Source organism: Callithrix jacchus, mitochondrion, assembly GCF_049354715.1.
Source record: "Callithrix jacchus mitochondrion, complete genome".
NCBI classification, from domain to species: Eukaryota; Metazoa; Chordata; class Mammalia; order Primates; family Cebidae; genus Callithrix; species Callithrix jacchus.
The window spans coordinates 1-16,499 of record NC_025586.1 but is presented as its reverse complement, the minus strand read 5'-3'; the positions used below and the strand labels follow the sequence as shown (position 1 = coordinate 16,499).

Genomic DNA, 16,499 nt, shown 5'->3' with positions numbered 1-16,499 from the left:
GGGTTATTTGAGTGGTGAATGGGGGGGGGGGTCCTCTGCTGTGGTAATATAAGTACATTCTCTGAAGGGCATTGTTTGAGGTATGCGAGGAGTAACGGTTTATACAGTCACTTAGTAATGTGTGTTGGGGTGGAAGGTTTTGTTCAATAGTGGGGTCAATAGTGGGTTATCTCTTTGTGATTCGTGCCTCAGAGAATGTGGGTTTATTTTGGGTTTAGTGGGGCAAATATTTTGGTAGTGAGTGGTTAAATTTTAAAATTTTTGGTTTGGTGCCAAAAATTCGTTTATTATGTCCTGAAACCATGGACTTAATAGCACCTTAGGGGCGGGTTGGGGGCCAAGACATTCAATATCAGGCGCGATGATAGCATAAAGTCTGGCAAATCACAGTCAGGTGCTACAGGATGATAGTTGGAACCTCTTTCCAGGAGTCTTTCGACGATGCTGATGAGTACATTCCTTTCCTACCAGAGGCACCCATGCATCCAGTGACGCGAGAACGAGAGGGAGATAGCGCCACACCATCGTGATGTCTTATTTAAGGGGAACGTATGTGCGGACTTATTTGTTATGGCCCTGAGGTAGGAACCAAATGCCAGATATAGTTTCAGGATAACCAAGCCCTGTCTATATGGGCCCGGAGCGAGAATACTAGTAGATGTGGGCGGGTTGCTGGTTTCACGGAGGTTGGTAGATTAAGAGACCAAGAATACCTGTTGGATATCCATGTACCGGACAATAATTCTTTCCAATGTACTATGTACGATTAATATCTTTATGTATTGATGTCCTGATTAACAATTTACTTGGTAGGTAATAGGCATTCTCTTCAAGCAATTATGTGGTATAAAGGTTTGGCAGGTTACGGTCCATTTGGTATTTTCAGTCCTTGCTTATAAGCATGTTTTTCGAGGATTTTATGTACGTTAGGATTTTATGTGTAATGTATAATCAAGCATGTTTAATACTATATATTATTCATGGGGTAAAACATTAATGCACAGATTACATAAAAATTTGAAATGTTATGCATACTTGCAAAGTACTTCATTGCTAGTCCATCAATAAAAGAGGAGGTACAAGGAGTAGTTTAATATTAGAATATCAGCTTTGGGTGTTGATGGTGGAATTAAATATTCTCTCCTTGAGTATCCTCGGGAGCAGGTGTTCTCCATTTCTGGTTTACAAGACCAGAGTAATGCTTATACTACAAGGACGTCTATCACTTCAGTAGCTTGTTTTCGATGAGAGCGGAGAGGGGGATTAGGGTGATGATGATGAGAAAGTATATGATGGAAGCTGTTTGGCCAATAGCAATAAATGGGTGTTCTACTGGTTGACCTCCAATTCATGTAAGAGTTAATAGGTCAGCTACTAGGGTTCAGAACATGATTTGGGTAATTGGTCGGAATGCTATGCTTTGTTGTTTGGATATGTGTGTTATGGGAATAATTATTAACACTAGGATGGATATTGCTAAAGCTAGCACTCCCCCTAACTTATTGGGGATGGATCGCAGGATTGCATATGCGAATAAGAAGTATCATTCTGGTTTAATGTGGGGTGGGGTGTTTAGGGGGTTTGCTAGTGTATAGTTATCCGGGTCAGTTAATAGGTCGGGTGTGAATAGGGTTAAGCTTGTTAGGGCTAGGAGTAGGAAAGTCAATCCGAGGATATCTTTAGTTGTATAGTAGGGGTGGAATGGGACTTTGTCCGGTTCAGAGGTAATTCCTGATGGATTACTTGAACCTGTCTCATGCAGAAACAAGAGGTGAATGGTGGCTAGGGCTGCGATGATGAAAGGTAAAATAAAGTGGAAGGTAAAGAATCGTGTGAGGGTGGCTTTGTCTACTGAAAATCCGCCTCAGATCCATTGGACTAAGTCGGATCCAATGTAGGGGATGGCTGAAAGAAGGTTTGTGATTACTGTGGCGCCTCAGAATGATATCTGACCTCATGGTAGCACGTAGCCTATGAATGCCGTGGCTATGGTTGCAAGTAGTAAGATTGTACCGATATTTCAAGTCTTCAGAAAGAGGAACGATCCATAGTACAACCCTCGGCCGACGTGGAGGAACAGGCAAATAAAGAATATGGATGCGCCGTTAGCATGTAGATATCGGATTATTCAGCCGTAGTTGACGTCTCGGGTGATGTGGGCAACTGAGGAGAAGGCGGTAGCGGTGTCTGGTGTGTAGTGCATTGCTAGGAATAGGCCTGTAGTGATTTGAATAATTAGGCAGGTGCCTAGAAGTGAGCCAAAATTCCACCAAGAGGAGATGTTAGATGGTGTGGGGAGGTCGACGAATGATTCATTGATGATTTTTGCCAGTGGGTGGGTTTTGCGGGGAGAGGTCATTAGGATTCTTATAGTTGAAGTACAACGATGGTTTTTCATATCATTAGTCATGGTTATAGCCCATGTGGGAATAATGACATATGCTTTATTTTCATTAAGTATTATTTTAGTAATAGGATTTGTGGGGTTTTGTTCTAAACCTTCTCCTATTTACGGGGGGTTGGTGTTAATTTTTAGTGGTGCTGTAGGTTGTGCTATTACGCTGTATTTTGGTGGGTCTTATTTAGGTCTTATGGTTTTCTTGATTTATTTGGGGGGTATAATGGTGGTTTTTGGCTATACTGCGGCCATAGCAATTGATGAGCATCCTGAAACGTGGGTGTCGAGTGCAGATATTTTCGGTATTTTTGTGCTAGGTTTAATGATAGAGATAACTATGGTATTTTTGTTGGGAGGGGATCCTGTAAAAACGGTGGAGATTGTTGTTAATTATAACACTGTGTCAAGTTGAATGATTTATGAAGGTGATGGGCCTGGGCTGATTCGTGAGGATCCTACAGGTGCTGCTGCTTTATATAATTATGGGTTTTGGGTAGTCTTAGTGACTTGTTGGGCGTTGTTTATGGGAATGCACATTGCAATTGAACTTACTCGGGGAGGGGGCTAAATTGTTAGTAGAAGTGCTAGTATTGGTGGGATGAAGAAAGATAAGAAGTATAGTTTGATTAGGCCTTTTTGAGTTGATGAGGTGGTGGATGCCGAAATTTGGGTTTGTGTTGTTATCTTTGGCATAGATTTTTCTAATCAAAATAGGTCTAGTAGGGCTGAGGTAAGGTTTTGGCTCATGGTGAGGCTTGAATGTGGGTTGAGTCGGTGTGTAGTGGCTGAGTAAAAACCTAGTATATTAGAGAAGTAGAAAGTTTTTAATGGGGTGCTTAATTTTATACTGTTGGTTATTAAACTAAGTTCCGTTGCTACAAGTAGTCCTAGAATTGTTACGCCCAAAGCTGTAAGTTTTAGGTGTCATGGTATAGTGACTTGGGGGTGTGAGGTAGGAGGAACACAGTTGGAAATAAGAAACCCGGCGAAAATGCTACCCAGTGCTAGGCGATTAATAGGGTTTATTAGTTTTGGGTTGTTTTCATTAATTAAGATAAGAGTTGTAAAGCGAGGGTATCCTGCTAAGGCAAAGAAAATAATTCGGATACTGTATATAGCTGTAAGGGAGGTGGCTACTAAGGTAGTCGTTAGGGCTCAGGCGTTTGTATACGACGTGTTGGCGGTTTCGATGATTAGGTCTTTTGAATAGAAGCCTGTGAGAAAGGGCATGCCTATAAGTGCAAAGCTGCCAATAATAAGGGATGAGGATGTGAAGGGCAGGGTTTTAAAAAGCCCCCCTATTTTGCGGATGTCTTGTTCGTTGTTTAGGCTGTGAATGATAGATCCTGCGGATAGGAATAGTATTGCTTTGAAGAAGGCATGGGTACAGATGTGTAGGAATGCCAGGTGTGGTTGATTAATGCCGATTGTTACTATTATGAGGCCTAGTTGGCTTGAGGTTGAGAATGCCACGATCTTTTTAAGGTCGTTTTGTGTTAGAGCACAGATTGCTGTAAATAGGGTGGTGATTGCGCCTATTGATAGGGTTAGTGTTTGAATAAGGGAATTATTTTCTATTATGGGGTGGAAGCGAATGATTAGGAATACTCCTGCAACAACCATTGTGCTGGAGTGTAGTAATGCTGAAACTGGTGTGGGCCCCTCTATGGCGGATGGAAGTCATGGATGTAGGCCAAATTGGGCGGATTTTCCTGTAGCTGCTAGTAGGAGGCTTATTAGTGGGAAAGAATTTGGGGTTCGATCAAGAATGAATATTTGTTGGAAGTCTCATGAGTTGGAATATAGGAAAAATCATGTCATTGCTAGAATAAAGCCGATATCCCCAATTCGGTTGTATAGGATCGCTTGTAGGGCTGCTGTGTTTGCGTCTGTTCGGCCGTGTCATCAGCTGATTAGTAGAAATGATATAATGCCCATTCCTTCTCACCCGATAAAAAGTTGGAATAAATTGTTAGCTGTAATTAGAATTAATATTGTTACGAGGAAAATAAGTAGATATTTGAGGAACTGGTTGATATTTGGGTCTGAGCTTATGTATCACATTGAAAATTCTACGATAGACCAAGTAACAAATAATGCTACAGGGGTGAATATTATGGAGAAGAAGTCTATCTTGAAGTTTAGTGATAGTTCGATGGTTTGGATAGTTATTCAGTGTCAGTTTGAGATTATAGATTCTTGGCCTGTAAAGATGAATATTGTTATTGATAGTATGCTGACTGTAAAAGCGTAAATGATAGCTAATTTTACGTAGTGGGGATATAGGAGGTTATTGTTTGGTTTAATTAAGGTGATAATAATAGGTGTTAGTAGTGGAATTATCGTTATTAGAATTATTGAAGAGTGTATTTTTACTTTTATTTGGAGTTGCACCAATGTTTTTGGTTCCTAAGACCAATGGATAACTACTATCCTTTAAAAGTTGAGAAAGCCAGGTTGTTAAGCTTGGAGGCATGAATTAGCAGTTCTTGCATTCTTTCTCGGTAGTTAAGAAGTTATGAGCCTCTATTGTTAGATTCACAATCTAATGTTTTTGTTAAACTATAGCTACAGGGTGTAAGGCATATAATTGTTTTAGGGTTTAGGGTAAGTAGAAGGATTGGTGCTATGTGCATTAGTATAAGTGTGTTTTCTCGTGTGAATAGGGGTTTTACATTGCTGGTGCTATATGTTAGGGGACCTCGTTGTGTTGAGGTAAACATGTGGAGTGAGTATAGGGCTGTGATTAATATATTGAACCCTGTGAATATGATGGTGAAATTGGATCAGGAGAAGGAGGCTAGAATTGTTAGCAGCTCTCCTATTAAATTAATAGTTGGGGGTAGGGCAAGATTGGTGAGATTGGCTAGTAGTCACCATAGTGCTAGTAGTGGGAATAGTGCCTGAAGGCCTCGTGTAAATATTATTGTTCGGCTATGGACTCGTTCGTAGTTAGAGTTTGCTAGGCAGAATAATAAAGATGAGGTGAGTCCGTGGGCAATTATTAGAATTATAGCGCCGGTGAGGCTTCAGGGAGTTTGAATAAGAATGGCTAGGATAACAAGTGCTATGTGGCTAACGGAAGAATAGGCGATGAGTGATTTTAGGTCTGCTTGTCGCAGGCAGATGGAGCTTGTTATGACCATGCCTCATAGGGATAAGACGATAAATGGATAACTTATTTTTTCTGTCAAGGGATTTAGTATAGGGGTGACTCGTATTATACCATAGCTGCCCAGTTTTAGTAGAATAGCTGCAAGTACTATTGAACCAGCAATTGGGGCCTCAACATGGGCTTTGGGGAGTCATAGGTGCAGTCCGTATAGAGGTATTTTTACTATAAAGGCTATTATACACCCTAATCATATAATGTTGTTGGTTCAAGACAGTATCATTTCTTTGGTGTTGATGGTTATTGTGAGGATGTTTAGGGACCCTAAACTGCTAAAGTAGTGTAGCAGTGTGATTAGTAGGGGGAGGGATCCGGCTAGTGTATAGAATAGGAAGTACGAGCCGGCATTAAGACGTTCTGGTTGGTATCCTCAGCGGGTGATAATAATTAGGGTGGGGATTAGGGTGGTCTCGAATAAAATATAAAATAAGATTAGTTCGGTGGCTGAGAAAGTTATGATTAGGGAGATTTGTAGAAAGACTAGTATTGAGATGTATAGTTTTTTTCGCGGGGCGGAATTATTGTGTAAGTGTTGTTGTGTTGCTAGAATTATTAGTGGTAGTAGTCAGGCTGTTAGTATCAGTAGGGGTGATGTTAATGGGTCGGAGAAGAAATTTAGTGACAGATTGCATGAGTTGTTAGGTAAATATAGTATTATAAGGGTAAAAATACTGATTAATAGGCTGCATGTTATTGTATTAATTCATATTATATGGGTTTTTGAGAGCCATATAGTTGGCAATATTATAATTGTTGGTAAAATAATTTTTAGCATTGTAGTAGATTTAAGTTTTGTACATAGTCTAAGCCGTATAGGTTGGAGATTAAGATTAGCAGGGCTAGGCCGACTGCAGCTTCGCATGCGGCAAATACTAGAAGAGTAATGGGTACTATGTACATTAATATTGTATGTATGTTTAGAGTTGTGAGTGTGGTTATAATAAATAGTGATAGTATTATGCCTTCCAAACATAGTAGAGATGATATTAGATGGGATCGGTAGATTAATAATCCCAGCAGAGATATAAAATATGCTAGTGTGACGTTGGTATAGATGAAAGGCATGTGTTGGTAAATATGAATTTTCATAATCTAATGAGTCGAAATCATTTGTTTTAAATAAACTATATACCAATTCAGTTCAATCCAACCCCTTTTGAGACCATTCATAGGCTAACCCTAGTGCTAGAATAATAAGTAGGGTAAAAATCATGTTGATAGTTAATATTAGGTTGTTTGTTTGGGTTGCTCATGGCAGAGGTAGTAGTAAGGCGATCTCTAGGTCAAATAAGAGGAATGTAATAGCAATCAAGAAGAATTTTATGGAGAATGGTAGGTGGGCGGAGGTTGTGGGGTCAAATCCACATTCATAAGGGTTATGTTTTTCTGTGTATGTGTTTAGTTGAGGGAGTCAGAATGTGATGGTAATTAGGAGTAGGGCTAGGAGGATGGAGGTTGTTAGGGCTAGTGCCAGGTTTATTACTCTCTCTCGAGTTATACGAGGCTTATTGATTGGAAGTCAATAGTACTGTTTATACTAAGAGAGTAAGATCCTCATCAGTAGATAGAGATGTATAGGAATAGTCAAACTACATCTACGAAGTGTCAGTATCATGCAGCAGCTTCAAATCCGAAGTGGTGGCTAGACGTGAAGTGATATAGTTGTTGGCGGAAGTAGCAGGTAGTAAGGAATGTAGTTCCGATGATAACGTGTAGGCCATGGAAGCCTGTAGCTATAAAGAAAGTGGATCCATAAATTCCGTCTGAGATGGTGAATGAGGTTTCAGAATATTCTGATATTTGCAGGTAGGTAAAGTAGATTCCTAGTGCGATGGTCATGGACAGAGCTTGGGCTGATTCTTTCCGATTGGCCTCTATTAGGCTATGATGTGCTCAAGTGATTGTGACTCCTGATGCTAGTAATACAGCTGTGTTTAGTAGAGGTACTTCTATGGGGTTAAGAGGGAAAATTCCTGTAGGGGGTCAGTGTCCTCCTGTTTGTGGGGTTGGGGCTAAGCTGGAGTGATAGAATGCTCAGAAGAAGCCAGCGAAGAAAAATACTTCTGAGATAATAAAAAGGATTATACCGTATCGAAGACCTTTTTGCACAGGAGAGGTATGGTGGCCTTGATATGTGCCCTCTCGTACAATGTCTCGTCATCATTGAAATATTGTTATTGTGCTAGCTAATAGCCCTGCAGTAAGGAGGGTAGTATAATAGAAATGGAATCACATAATTATGCCAGATGTAAGTAAGAATGCTGATAGAGCTCCTGTAAGCGGTCAAGGGCTTGGGTTAACTATGTGGTAGGCATGTGTTTGGTGTGTCATTATGAGTTGTCATGTAGATATAGGCTTACTAAGAGTGTGAATACGTATGCTTGGATGAGTGCAACACCTAGTTCTAGGGTGATGAGCAGAATAATAATGATAATGGTGATTGTGGAGGAAGATAGGTAGATGGATATGAGGGTTAGTGTAGTGTCACCTAGTAGATGCATTAGCAGATGGCCTGCTGTAATATTGGCTGTAAGTCGTACAGCTAAAGCTACTGGTTGGATGAAGAGGCTAATTGTTTCGATAATAATTAGTATAGGGATGAGTGGCACGGGTGTTCCTTGTGGTAGGAAGTGGGCTAGAGCTAGTTTTGTTTTAAATCGCAGCCCCATGAGTACAGTTGCTGCTCATAGTGGAATTGCTATGCCTAGGTTTATTGATAGTTGGGTGGTTGGTGTGAATGCATAGGGTGTGAGTCCGAGGAGATTATTTAAAGCGATAAATGTAATTAGGGCTATAAGCATGAGGGATCAAGTTCGTCCTTTAGTAGAATGGGTAATTATCATTTGTTTTAGTATGAGTTGAATTAATCATTGTTGAAGAGAGGAGAATCGGTTGTTAATTAGGTTATTAGTGGGTGTAATAAATGTGGCGGGAAGTATGATGATCAGAATTACTAGGGGGATTCCTAGGATTGCTGGGATATTGAAGGAAGCGAATAGATTTTGGTTCATTTTAGTTCTCAAGTTGATTTATGTTTTTGTGTTTTAGTTAATTTTGATGTTGGGGTAGTGTAGAAGGTAAAATTTAATAGCTTTAATTGGGTGATGAAGAATAAGGTCACAATTATTGATAGAATCACCATTGGTCATGGTGAGATGTTTAGTTGTGGCACTCACTGCAGAGAGGGGATTCTCTCAATCTTTAACTTAAAAGGTTAATGCTGATTAGCTTTACAGTGATACAATGTATAAGTATGAGGCTCATACTTCGAAATCTTGGAAATAGATAAATTCTAGTACAATGGGCATAAAGCTGTGGTTAGACCCGCAAATTTCTGAGCATTGTCCGTAGTATAGGCCTGGTCGTATGGAAGCTACTATGGCTTGATTTAAGCGTCCGGGGATTGCATCGGTTTTCACGCCTAGTGAAGGTACAGCTCATGAGTGTAAAACGTCTTGTGATGAGATTAATACACGGATATCTGCTTCCATAGGCAAGGTTGTTCGGTTGTCTACTTCAAGGAGTCGGAATTCCCCGGGTTCAAGGAAGTATGTTGGTATAATGTAGGAGTCGAATGCTAAGTCTTCATAGTCGGAGTATTCGTAACTTCAGTATCATTGGTGGCCGATTGCTTTAAGGGTTAGATATGGTTTATTAAACTCGTCTGTTATATATAAAATGCGTAGGGATGGAAGGGCAATTATAATGAGGATTATTGCAGGTAGGATAGTTCAGATCATTTCGATTTCTTGAGCGTTCATGGTACTGGTGTGTGTCAGTTTTGTAGTAAGTATTAGAGAGATGATGTATAGAACTAGTGAGCTAATTAAGAAGATAATTATTAGAGCATGGTCATGGAAGGCAATAAGTTCTTCTATGATTGGGGATGCGGCGTTTTGTAGGCCTAATTGGGCTGGTGCTGCCATTAAGATATATAGATGTTTAGTCTATGACTTAACTTTGACAAAGTTACGTAATTACTTTACTAATACCTTATTGAAAAAGTCATAGGGTCTATGGGATTGGCTTGAAACCAATTTTTGGGGGTTCAAATCCTTCCTTTTTCGGCTAAGGTTTTTACATAGGTGGCTTCTTCAAATGTGTGGTAGGGTGGAGGGCAGCCGTATAGTCACTCTAGATTGGTGGATAGCTGTTCGATGGTAGAGACTTTTCGTTTTGAGGAGAATGCTTCTCAAATCATGAAAATTATAAGAATAACTGCTGTTAATGAGATGAAGGACCCTACGGATGATACGATATTTCATGTTGTATATGCATCTGGATAATCTGAATATCGTCGGGGCATTCCGGATAGACCAAGGAAGTGCTGTGGAAAAAAGGTTAAATTTACGCCTACAAATATAATAGTAAAATGAACTTTAGCGTAGGTTTGGTCAAGTGTATAGCCTGAAAATAGTGGAAACCAGTGGATAAAGCCCCCTATAATAGCAAATACTGCTCCCATGGATAATACATAATGGAAGTGTGCTACTACATAGTATGTGTCGTGTAATACAATGTCTAATGATGAGTTGGCTAATACGATTCCTGTCAACCCGCCCACTGTGAAAAGAAAGATAAAGCCTAAGGCCCATAATATTGCGGGGGATCATTTAATATTACCGCCGTGTAGCGTAGCTAACCAGCTAAATACTTTCACTCCGGTAGGGATTGCGATGATTATAGTGGCTGATGTGAAATATGCGCGAGTGTCTACATCTATTCCTACTGTGAATATATGGTGGGCTCATACAATAAAGCCTAGGAAGCCAATAGATATTATAGCTCAGACCATGCCCATGTAGCCAAATGGTTCTTTTTTATTGGAGTAGTACGTTACAATGTGCGAAATTATTCCGAAACCTGGTAGAATAAGAATATATACTTCAGGGTGGCCGAAAAATCAGAATAGATGTTGATATAGAACTGGGTCTCCGCCACCAGCAGGGTCGAAGAAGGTAGTGTTGAGGTTGCGGTCAGTTAGTAGTATAGTAATTCCGGCAGCTAGAACTGGGAGGGAAAGTAGAAGGAGGACTGCTGTAATTAGTACAGATCATACGAATAGGGGGGTTTGGTATTGGGTCATGGCTGGGGGTTTTATGTTAATGATTGTTGTAATAAAGTTGATAGCCCCTAAAATGGAAGACACACCTGCTAAATGCAATGAAAAGATGGTCAGGTCTACAGAAGCTCCTGGGTGTGATATGTTACCTGCTAAGGGCGGGTAGACTGTTCAACCAGTTCCGGCACCGGCCTCAAGGGTAGAGGATGCTAGTAGGAGAAGTAGTGAGGGGGGTAGGAGTCAAAAGCTCATGTTATTTATTCGGGGAAATGCTATGTCTGGGGCGCCAATTATTAAGGGGACAAGTCAGTTTCCGAAGCCCCCAATTATGATTGGTATTACCATAAAGAAAATTATAATAAATGCGTGAGATGTGACGATAACATTGTAAACATGATCATCTTCTATTAGGCTTCCTGGTTGGCCTAGCTCTGCTCGGATTAGGAGGCTTAGGGCTGTTCCTACTGCTCCTGCTCATGCACCAAATAATAAGTATAGAGTTCCGATGTCTTTGTGGTTGGTTGAAAATAATCATCGATTTATGAACATAGTTAGGGGTAAAATGGCTGAGTAAGCATTAGACTGTAAATCTAAAGACAGAGGAGTGACCCCTCTTTTTACCAGCTCCGAGGTGATATATCATATTGAATTGCAAATTCAAAGAAGCAGCTTCAACCCTGCCGGGGCTTCTCCCGCCTTTTTTTCCCTGACGGCGGGAGAAGTAGATTGAAGCCAGTTGATTAGGTTATTTAGCTGTTAACTAAATTTTCGTGGGTTAGAGTCCCATCAATCTAGGAAGGGCTTAGCTTAATTAAAGTAATTGATTTGCGTTCAGTTGATGCAGAATAGAGTTTTGCAGTCCTTATAGTGGTGCAGAAATTAAGTAGTGTTTACTTACTAAGGGCTTTGAAGGCTCTTGGTCTTATTAACCTAAATTTCTAGTTTGTAAGTATTAGTGGGGTTAGCGGTAGTATTAATGTGGAAAGGGTTATGAGTGGGGGTAGGAGTGGTATTGGTTTTGTGTGCTTTAGTTGTCAGTTAATTTTTGTGTTGTTTGATGTGGGAAATATTGTTATTGAGATGGAATATGTTAGGCGCATGTAGAAGTAGAGGTTTATTAGTGTTAGCATGGCTATTGTGAGTGGGATGATTAGGTTGTTGTTTTTTGTAAGTTCTTGTATAATGGCTCATTTAGGGGAGAATCCTGTTAATGGGGGTAGGCCTCCTAATGATATTATTATTAGTGGGACTATGGGTATTATTCATGTTAATTTATTTCAGGTATGTGATAGTGATAGGGTTGTTATATTTGAGTTTAAGTAAAAAATTATGAATGTGGAGATTGTTAGGAAAATATAAATAATAAGTGTTAGAATGGTGATGTTTGGGTCATAGTATAGTACGGCTATTATTCACCCTATGTGGGTGATTGAGGAGTAGGCTAGGATTTTTCGTAGTTGCGTTTGGTTAAGTCCCCCTCAACTGCCGGCTATAATTGATAGGATTGAGATCATTAGGATAATACTCGTGTTTGTTGATGGGAAGATTTGAAATATAATTGACAAGGGGGCGAGTTTTTGTCATGTAAGGACGATTATGGCTGGGATTAGGGGGGTTCCTTGGGTTACTTCTGGGAGTCAGAAGTGGAGGGGGGCTATTCCTATTTTTATTACTAGGGCGATTAGTATTATTGTAGATAGAGTTTGGTTATGGGGAGGGTTGATTGTCCATTGTCCGGAGGTTAGGTTGTTAAGGAAGATGGCTATTAGAAGAATTATTGATGCTGTTGCTTGGATTAGAAAATATTTGGTGGAAGCTTCTGTTGACCGAGGGTTTGTGTTTTTGGCTAAAATTGGTACGATGGCCAGTATGTTTAGTTCTAGGCCTATTCAGGCTAGAAATCAGTGCGAGCTTAGGATAGTGATTGTAGTTCCTGTTAGGATGGTTAGGGAGATAATAAGGTGGGCTAGGGGGTTAATATTAGTACGGGAAGGATTTAACCAACATTTTCGGGGTATGGGCCCGATAGCTTATTTAGCTGACCTTACTGTTTAGGATGTGGTGTAATAGGTAGCACGGAGAGTTTTGAGTTCTCAGGTATGGGTTCAATTCCTAAAATCCTAGAAATAAGAGGGTTTGAACCTCTATAATTTACTCTATCAAAGTAACTCTTTTGTCAGACATATTTCTTATGTTTGTGGGGGGATGCCGGATATTAAGATAGGTACTGAAATGTATCATATACATAGTGCTAGTGTGAGAGGTAAAAAATTTTTTCACAGGAGATATATTAGTTGGTCATAGCGGAATCGAGGGTATGCTGTTCGAATTCATAGAAATAGGGTGGTTAGTAGGAGGGTTTTGGTTATAAAGTTGATTGTGTACATTTCTGGTATAGTTGTATTGAATGATGTTGCTAGAAAGATGGTGGTGGTTAGGGCATTTATTATAATAATATTTATGTACTCTGCTATAAAGAATAGGGCAAATGAGCCTGCGGCGTACTCAATGTTAAAGCCTGAAACTAGTTCTGATTCGCCCTCAGTAAGATCAAAGGGGGCTCGGTTGGTTTCTGCTAATGTGGAAATAAATCATATCATGGCTAGGGGTCATGATGGGAGTAGAAGTCAGTAGTGTTCTTGTGTTGTAATTAGTGATTGTAGATTGAATGAGCCGCTTATTAATAGGGTGGATAGGAGGATGATGGCGAGGGTGACTTCGTATGAGATTGTTTGTGCTACGGCTCGTAATGCGCCAATTAGTGCGTAGTTTGAGTTGGATGCTCAGCCGGATCATAGGATTGAATAAACAGCTAGGCTTGATGTTGCTAGGATAAAGAGAAGGCCTAGGTTTAGGTTGATTAGGGGGTATGGTATGGGGAGTGGAGTTCATAGAAGGAGGGCGATGGAGAGGGCTAAAGTTGGGGCAGTTAAGTATAGGGTTGTAGTAGAAGTGGTAGGTAGTAAGGGTTCTTTTGTGAAAAGTTTTATGGCGTCGGCGATTGGTTGGAGTGTTCCGTATGGCCCTACAATGTTTGGCCCCTTCCGGAGTTGTATGTAGCCTAAGACTTTTCGTTCTATAAGTGTCAGGAATGCTATAGCGATTAGGGCAGGTACGATTAGTAGAATTAAGTTAACTATAAACACGTTGTTAAGAAGAGGAGTTGAACCTCTGGGTGTAAAGTTTTAAGTTTTATGCAATTACCGGGCTCTGCCATCTTAACTAAGCCCTATTCTTGGGCTATGTTGTAATTTGTGAGATTAAGATATGGGTCATCTAATTTTTGAGGGCGCTTTATGAAGTAGGCCCTATTTCTCTTGTCCTTTCGTACTGGGAGGAATGTTTAATAGATAGAAACCGACCTGGATTACTCCGGTCTGAACTCAGATCACGTAAGACTTTAATCGTTGAACAAACGAACCCTTAATAGCGTCTGCACCATTAGGATGTCTTGATCCAACATCGAGGTCGTAAACCCTATTGTCGATATGGACTCTAGAATAGGATTGCGCTGTTATCCCTAGGGTAACTTAGTCCGTTGATCAAGTTATTGGGTCAATAGATTTATTTTTACTTAGACTGGTGAAGTCTTAGTATGTGTTTTTCGGGGGCTATGTTGTACTCCGAGGTCACCCCAACCAAAATTTATGGTACATTTATTACAGATTATTGCCTGTTGGTTTGAAGGGCTGAGGCTTGTACCATTAAATTGAAGCTCCATAGGGTCTTCTCGTCTTATTTAGGCACATCCGCCTCTTCACGGATAGGTCAATTTCACTGATTAAAAGTAAGAGACAGTTAAACCCTCGTGTGGCCATTCATACAAGTCCTTATTTAGAGAACAAGTGATTATGCTACCTTTGCACGGTCAGGGTACCGCGGCCGTTGAACATGTGTCACTGGGCAGGCAGTGCCTCTAATACTAGGGATGCTAGAGGTGATGTTTTTGGTAAACAGGCGGGGGTAGAGTTTGCCGAGTTCCTTTTACTTTTTTTAATCTTTCCTTAGTGCATGCCTGTGTTGGGTTAACAGTTCGGTTAATTGGTGAATTAATATGTAGTATATGGTAATTGGGCTGTTAACTAACAGTAGTTGTTTCGGTCTGAGATAAGCTTATGCAAGGAGAATAATTTCATGTTACTTATATCAACATTATTGCTTCTATTTGATAATAGATTAGTCCAATTTGTATTAGGAGTTCAATGAGATTATTAGGATTAAGAGTAAATAAATATTGAGCTTTAACGCTTTCTTAATTGGTGGCTGCTTTTAGGCCAACTATGGTGGTTAAATTGTTTACTCTCTATAAAAGGTTGTTTCCTAGGGTCTTAAGAGCTGTCCCTCTTTAGACTAACAGTTAAATTTACAGGGGGATTATGTGATTCTGTAGGTAAACTTAAAGTTGAACTAAGATTCTGTCTTGGACAACCAGCTATCACCAGGCTCGGTAGGTTTGTCGCCACTACCCAGAGATCTTCCCACTATTTTGCCACATAGACGGGTGCGCTCTTTTAGCTATCTTTGGGTAGCTCGCTTGGTTTCGGGGGGCATTGTTTAAGTTCTCTTTATAGAGCTATTTCTAGTTGGCTCATTATGCAGAAGGTACAAGGATATATCTTTGCTTTTTTATGCTTTATTGGTCTTGTTCTTTCCCTTGCGGTACTGTGTCTATAGCGCCTAAGATATAATTTCTATCTCCTATACTTTTGTAGTAGGTAAATGATTTGATTAATGAGGTTAAGTAGTATATTTTAGTGGTGTTTGGGCTAGGGTTAGCTCAAAACGATCATTTGTTGTGAGATCTTCCGGGTGTAAGCCGGATGCTTTAATTTAAGCTACGTTTTGATTCGTCCAAGCGCACTTTCCAGTACGCTTACCATGTTACGACTTATCCCCTCTATATCAGTGTGAAGTGGCTTGTTGTTAATATACTTTTGTGTGATGTTTGAGGAGGGTGACGGGCGGTGTGTGCGTGCTTAATGGCCTTGTTTCAATCAAGCTCTCTATTCTTGGTTTACTGCTAAATCCACCTTAGGCCCCTAAATTTCATAGGGGTTATCGTTTAGTTTTCTGATGTAGAAAATGTAGCCCATTTCTTCCCACGTCATTGGCTGCACCTTGACCTAACGTTTTTATGGTGATACTTCTGCTTACTTTGCAATCATTAAGGAGTTTGCTGAAGATGGCGGTATACAGGCTGAATGGCTAGATGTGGTGAGGTTTATCGGGGTGTATCGATTATAGAACAGGCTCCTCTAGACGGATGTAAAGCACCGCCAGGTCCTTTGAATTTCAAGCTGTTGCTTGTAGTGTTCTGGCGAATAAATTTGTTAATTAAATTATTGAGGTTTAGGGCTAAGCATAGTGGGGTATCTAATCCCAGTTTGTGTCTTAGCTATAGTGTGTTCAGAATGCTAAAGCCACTTTCGTAGAGTATTTCACTATAACCGGAGTTTTCTACGACTTAGTTACAGGTTAGCTTTATTAGGTGGGTTAAGTCTTAAACACTCTTTACGCCGGGCTCTATTAACTTGAGTCAATCGTATGGCCGCGGTGGCTGGCACGAAATTGACCAACTCTGATTGTCAGTGTAACTTAGTTAAACTTTCGTTCATTGCTAAAAGTTTGTCACTGCTGTCTCCCGTGGGGGTGTGGCTAAGCAAAGTGTCTTGAGCTGCATGTTTGCGTGCTTGATACTTGCTCCTCACATTTTGGTGGAGGGCATTCTCACAGGGCCGTGGATGCTTGCATGTGTAATATCACTGAGGGCTAATAGAAAGGCTAGGACCAAACCTATGTGTTTATGGGGTTGTGATTACCCGTCTAGACATTTTCAGTGTCTTGCTTTAAATTTAAGCTACATTAAC

General features: G+C 40.3%; 13 protein-coding genes across 13 annotated transcripts, besides 25 other annotated features; 1 reads left to right on the top strand and 12 right to left on the bottom strand. All coding sequences in view use genetic code 2, as the record gives it.

Moving 5' to 3' along the window:
- Positions 1–1,079: a sequence feature (putative control region).
- Positions 1,080–1,148, top strand: a tRNA (tRNA-Pro).
- Position 1,149: 1 nt separating this feature from the next.
- Positions 1,150–1,217, bottom strand: a tRNA (tRNA-Thr).
- A 2-nt stretch (positions 1,218–1,219) lies between these two features.
- CYTB (cytochrome b) lies at positions 1,220–2,359 on the bottom strand. Its single transcript has one exon. The coding sequence runs from the start codon at positions 2,357–2,359 to the stop codon at positions 1,220–1,222; it is 1,140 nt and encodes a 379-aa protein (YP_009107463.1).
- A 4-nt stretch (positions 2,360–2,363) lies between these two features.
- Positions 2,364–2,432, top strand: a tRNA (tRNA-Glu).
- Positions 2,433–2,966, top strand: ND6 (NADH dehydrogenase subunit 6). The gene has a single exon. The coding sequence runs from the start codon at positions 2,433–2,435 to the stop codon at positions 2,964–2,966; it is 534 nt and encodes a 177-aa protein (YP_009107462.1).
- On the bottom strand, positions 2,963–4,768 carry ND5 (NADH dehydrogenase subunit 5). Its single transcript has one exon. It carries the CDS (start codon positions 4,766–4,768, stop codon positions 2,963–2,965), a length of 1,806 nt encoding a protein of 601 aa, YP_009107461.1.
- Positions 4,769–4,771: 3 nt separating this feature from the next.
- Positions 4,772–4,842, bottom strand: a tRNA (tRNA-Leu).
- Positions 4,843–4,901, bottom strand: a tRNA (tRNA-Ser).
- Positions 4,902–4,970, bottom strand: a tRNA (tRNA-His).
- Positions 4,971–6,345, bottom strand: ND4 (NADH dehydrogenase subunit 4). Its single transcript has one exon. A coding segment is annotated over exon 1 (1,375 nt).
- Positions 6,339–6,635, bottom strand: ND4L (NADH dehydrogenase subunit 4L). The gene has a single exon. The coding sequence runs from the start codon at positions 6,633–6,635 to the stop codon at positions 6,339–6,341; it is 297 nt and encodes a 98-aa protein (YP_009107459.1).
- A 3-nt stretch (positions 6,636–6,638) lies between these two features.
- Positions 6,639–6,704, bottom strand: a tRNA (tRNA-Arg).
- ND3 (NADH dehydrogenase subunit 3) lies at positions 6,705–7,050 on the bottom strand. Its single transcript has one exon. A coding segment is annotated over exon 1 (346 nt).
- Positions 7,051–7,117, bottom strand: a tRNA (tRNA-Gly).
- On the bottom strand, positions 7,118–7,901 carry COX3 (cytochrome c oxidase subunit III). The gene has a single exon. A coding segment is annotated over exon 1 (784 nt).
- On the bottom strand, positions 7,901–8,581 carry ATP6 (ATP synthase F0 subunit 6). The gene has a single exon. The coding sequence runs from the start codon at positions 8,579–8,581 to the stop codon at positions 7,901–7,903; it is 681 nt and encodes a 226-aa protein (YP_009107456.1).
- On the bottom strand, positions 8,536–8,742 carry ATP8 (ATP synthase F0 subunit 8). Its single transcript has one exon. It carries the CDS (start codon positions 8,740–8,742, stop codon positions 8,536–8,538), a length of 207 nt encoding a protein of 68 aa, YP_009107455.1.
- Positions 8,743–8,808, bottom strand: a tRNA (tRNA-Lys).
- COX2 (cytochrome c oxidase subunit II) lies at positions 8,809–9,496 on the bottom strand. Its single transcript has one exon. A coding segment is annotated over exon 1 (688 nt).
- Positions 9,497–9,565, bottom strand: a tRNA (tRNA-Asp).
- A 3-nt stretch (positions 9,566–9,568) lies between these two features.
- Positions 9,569–9,637, top strand: a tRNA (tRNA-Ser).
- Positions 9,638–9,641: 4 nt separating this feature from the next.
- On the bottom strand, positions 9,642–11,181 carry COX1 (cytochrome c oxidase subunit I). The gene has a single exon. A coding segment is annotated over exon 1 (1,540 nt).
- Positions 11,182–11,188: 7 nt separating this feature from the next.
- Positions 11,189–11,255, top strand: a tRNA (tRNA-Tyr).
- Positions 11,255–11,321, top strand: a tRNA (tRNA-Cys).
- A 33-nt stretch (positions 11,322–11,354) lies between these two features.
- Positions 11,355–11,427, top strand: a tRNA (tRNA-Asn).
- Position 11,428: 1 nt separating this feature from the next.
- Positions 11,429–11,497, top strand: a tRNA (tRNA-Ala).
- An 8-nt stretch (positions 11,498–11,505) lies between these two features.
- Positions 11,506–11,572, bottom strand: a tRNA (tRNA-Trp).
- ND2 (NADH dehydrogenase subunit 2) lies at positions 11,573–12,611 on the bottom strand. Its single transcript has one exon. A coding segment is annotated over exon 1 (1,039 nt).
- Positions 12,612–12,613: 2 nt separating this feature from the next.
- Positions 12,614–12,681, bottom strand: a tRNA (tRNA-Met).
- A 3-nt stretch (positions 12,682–12,684) lies between these two features.
- Positions 12,685–12,756, top strand: a tRNA (tRNA-Gln).
- Positions 12,754–12,822, bottom strand: a tRNA (tRNA-Ile).
- ND1 (NADH dehydrogenase subunit 1) lies at positions 12,823–13,778 on the bottom strand. The gene has a single exon. A coding segment is annotated over exon 1 (956 nt).
- A 2-nt stretch (positions 13,779–13,780) lies between these two features.
- Positions 13,781–13,855, bottom strand: a tRNA (tRNA-Leu).
- Positions 13,856–13,862: 7 nt separating this feature from the next.
- Positions 13,863–15,419, bottom strand: an rRNA (16S ribosomal RNA).
- Positions 15,410–15,477, bottom strand: a tRNA (tRNA-Val).
- A 4-nt stretch (positions 15,478–15,481) lies between these two features.
- Positions 15,482–16,430, bottom strand: an rRNA (12S ribosomal RNA).
- Positions 16,431–16,499, bottom strand: a tRNA (tRNA-Phe).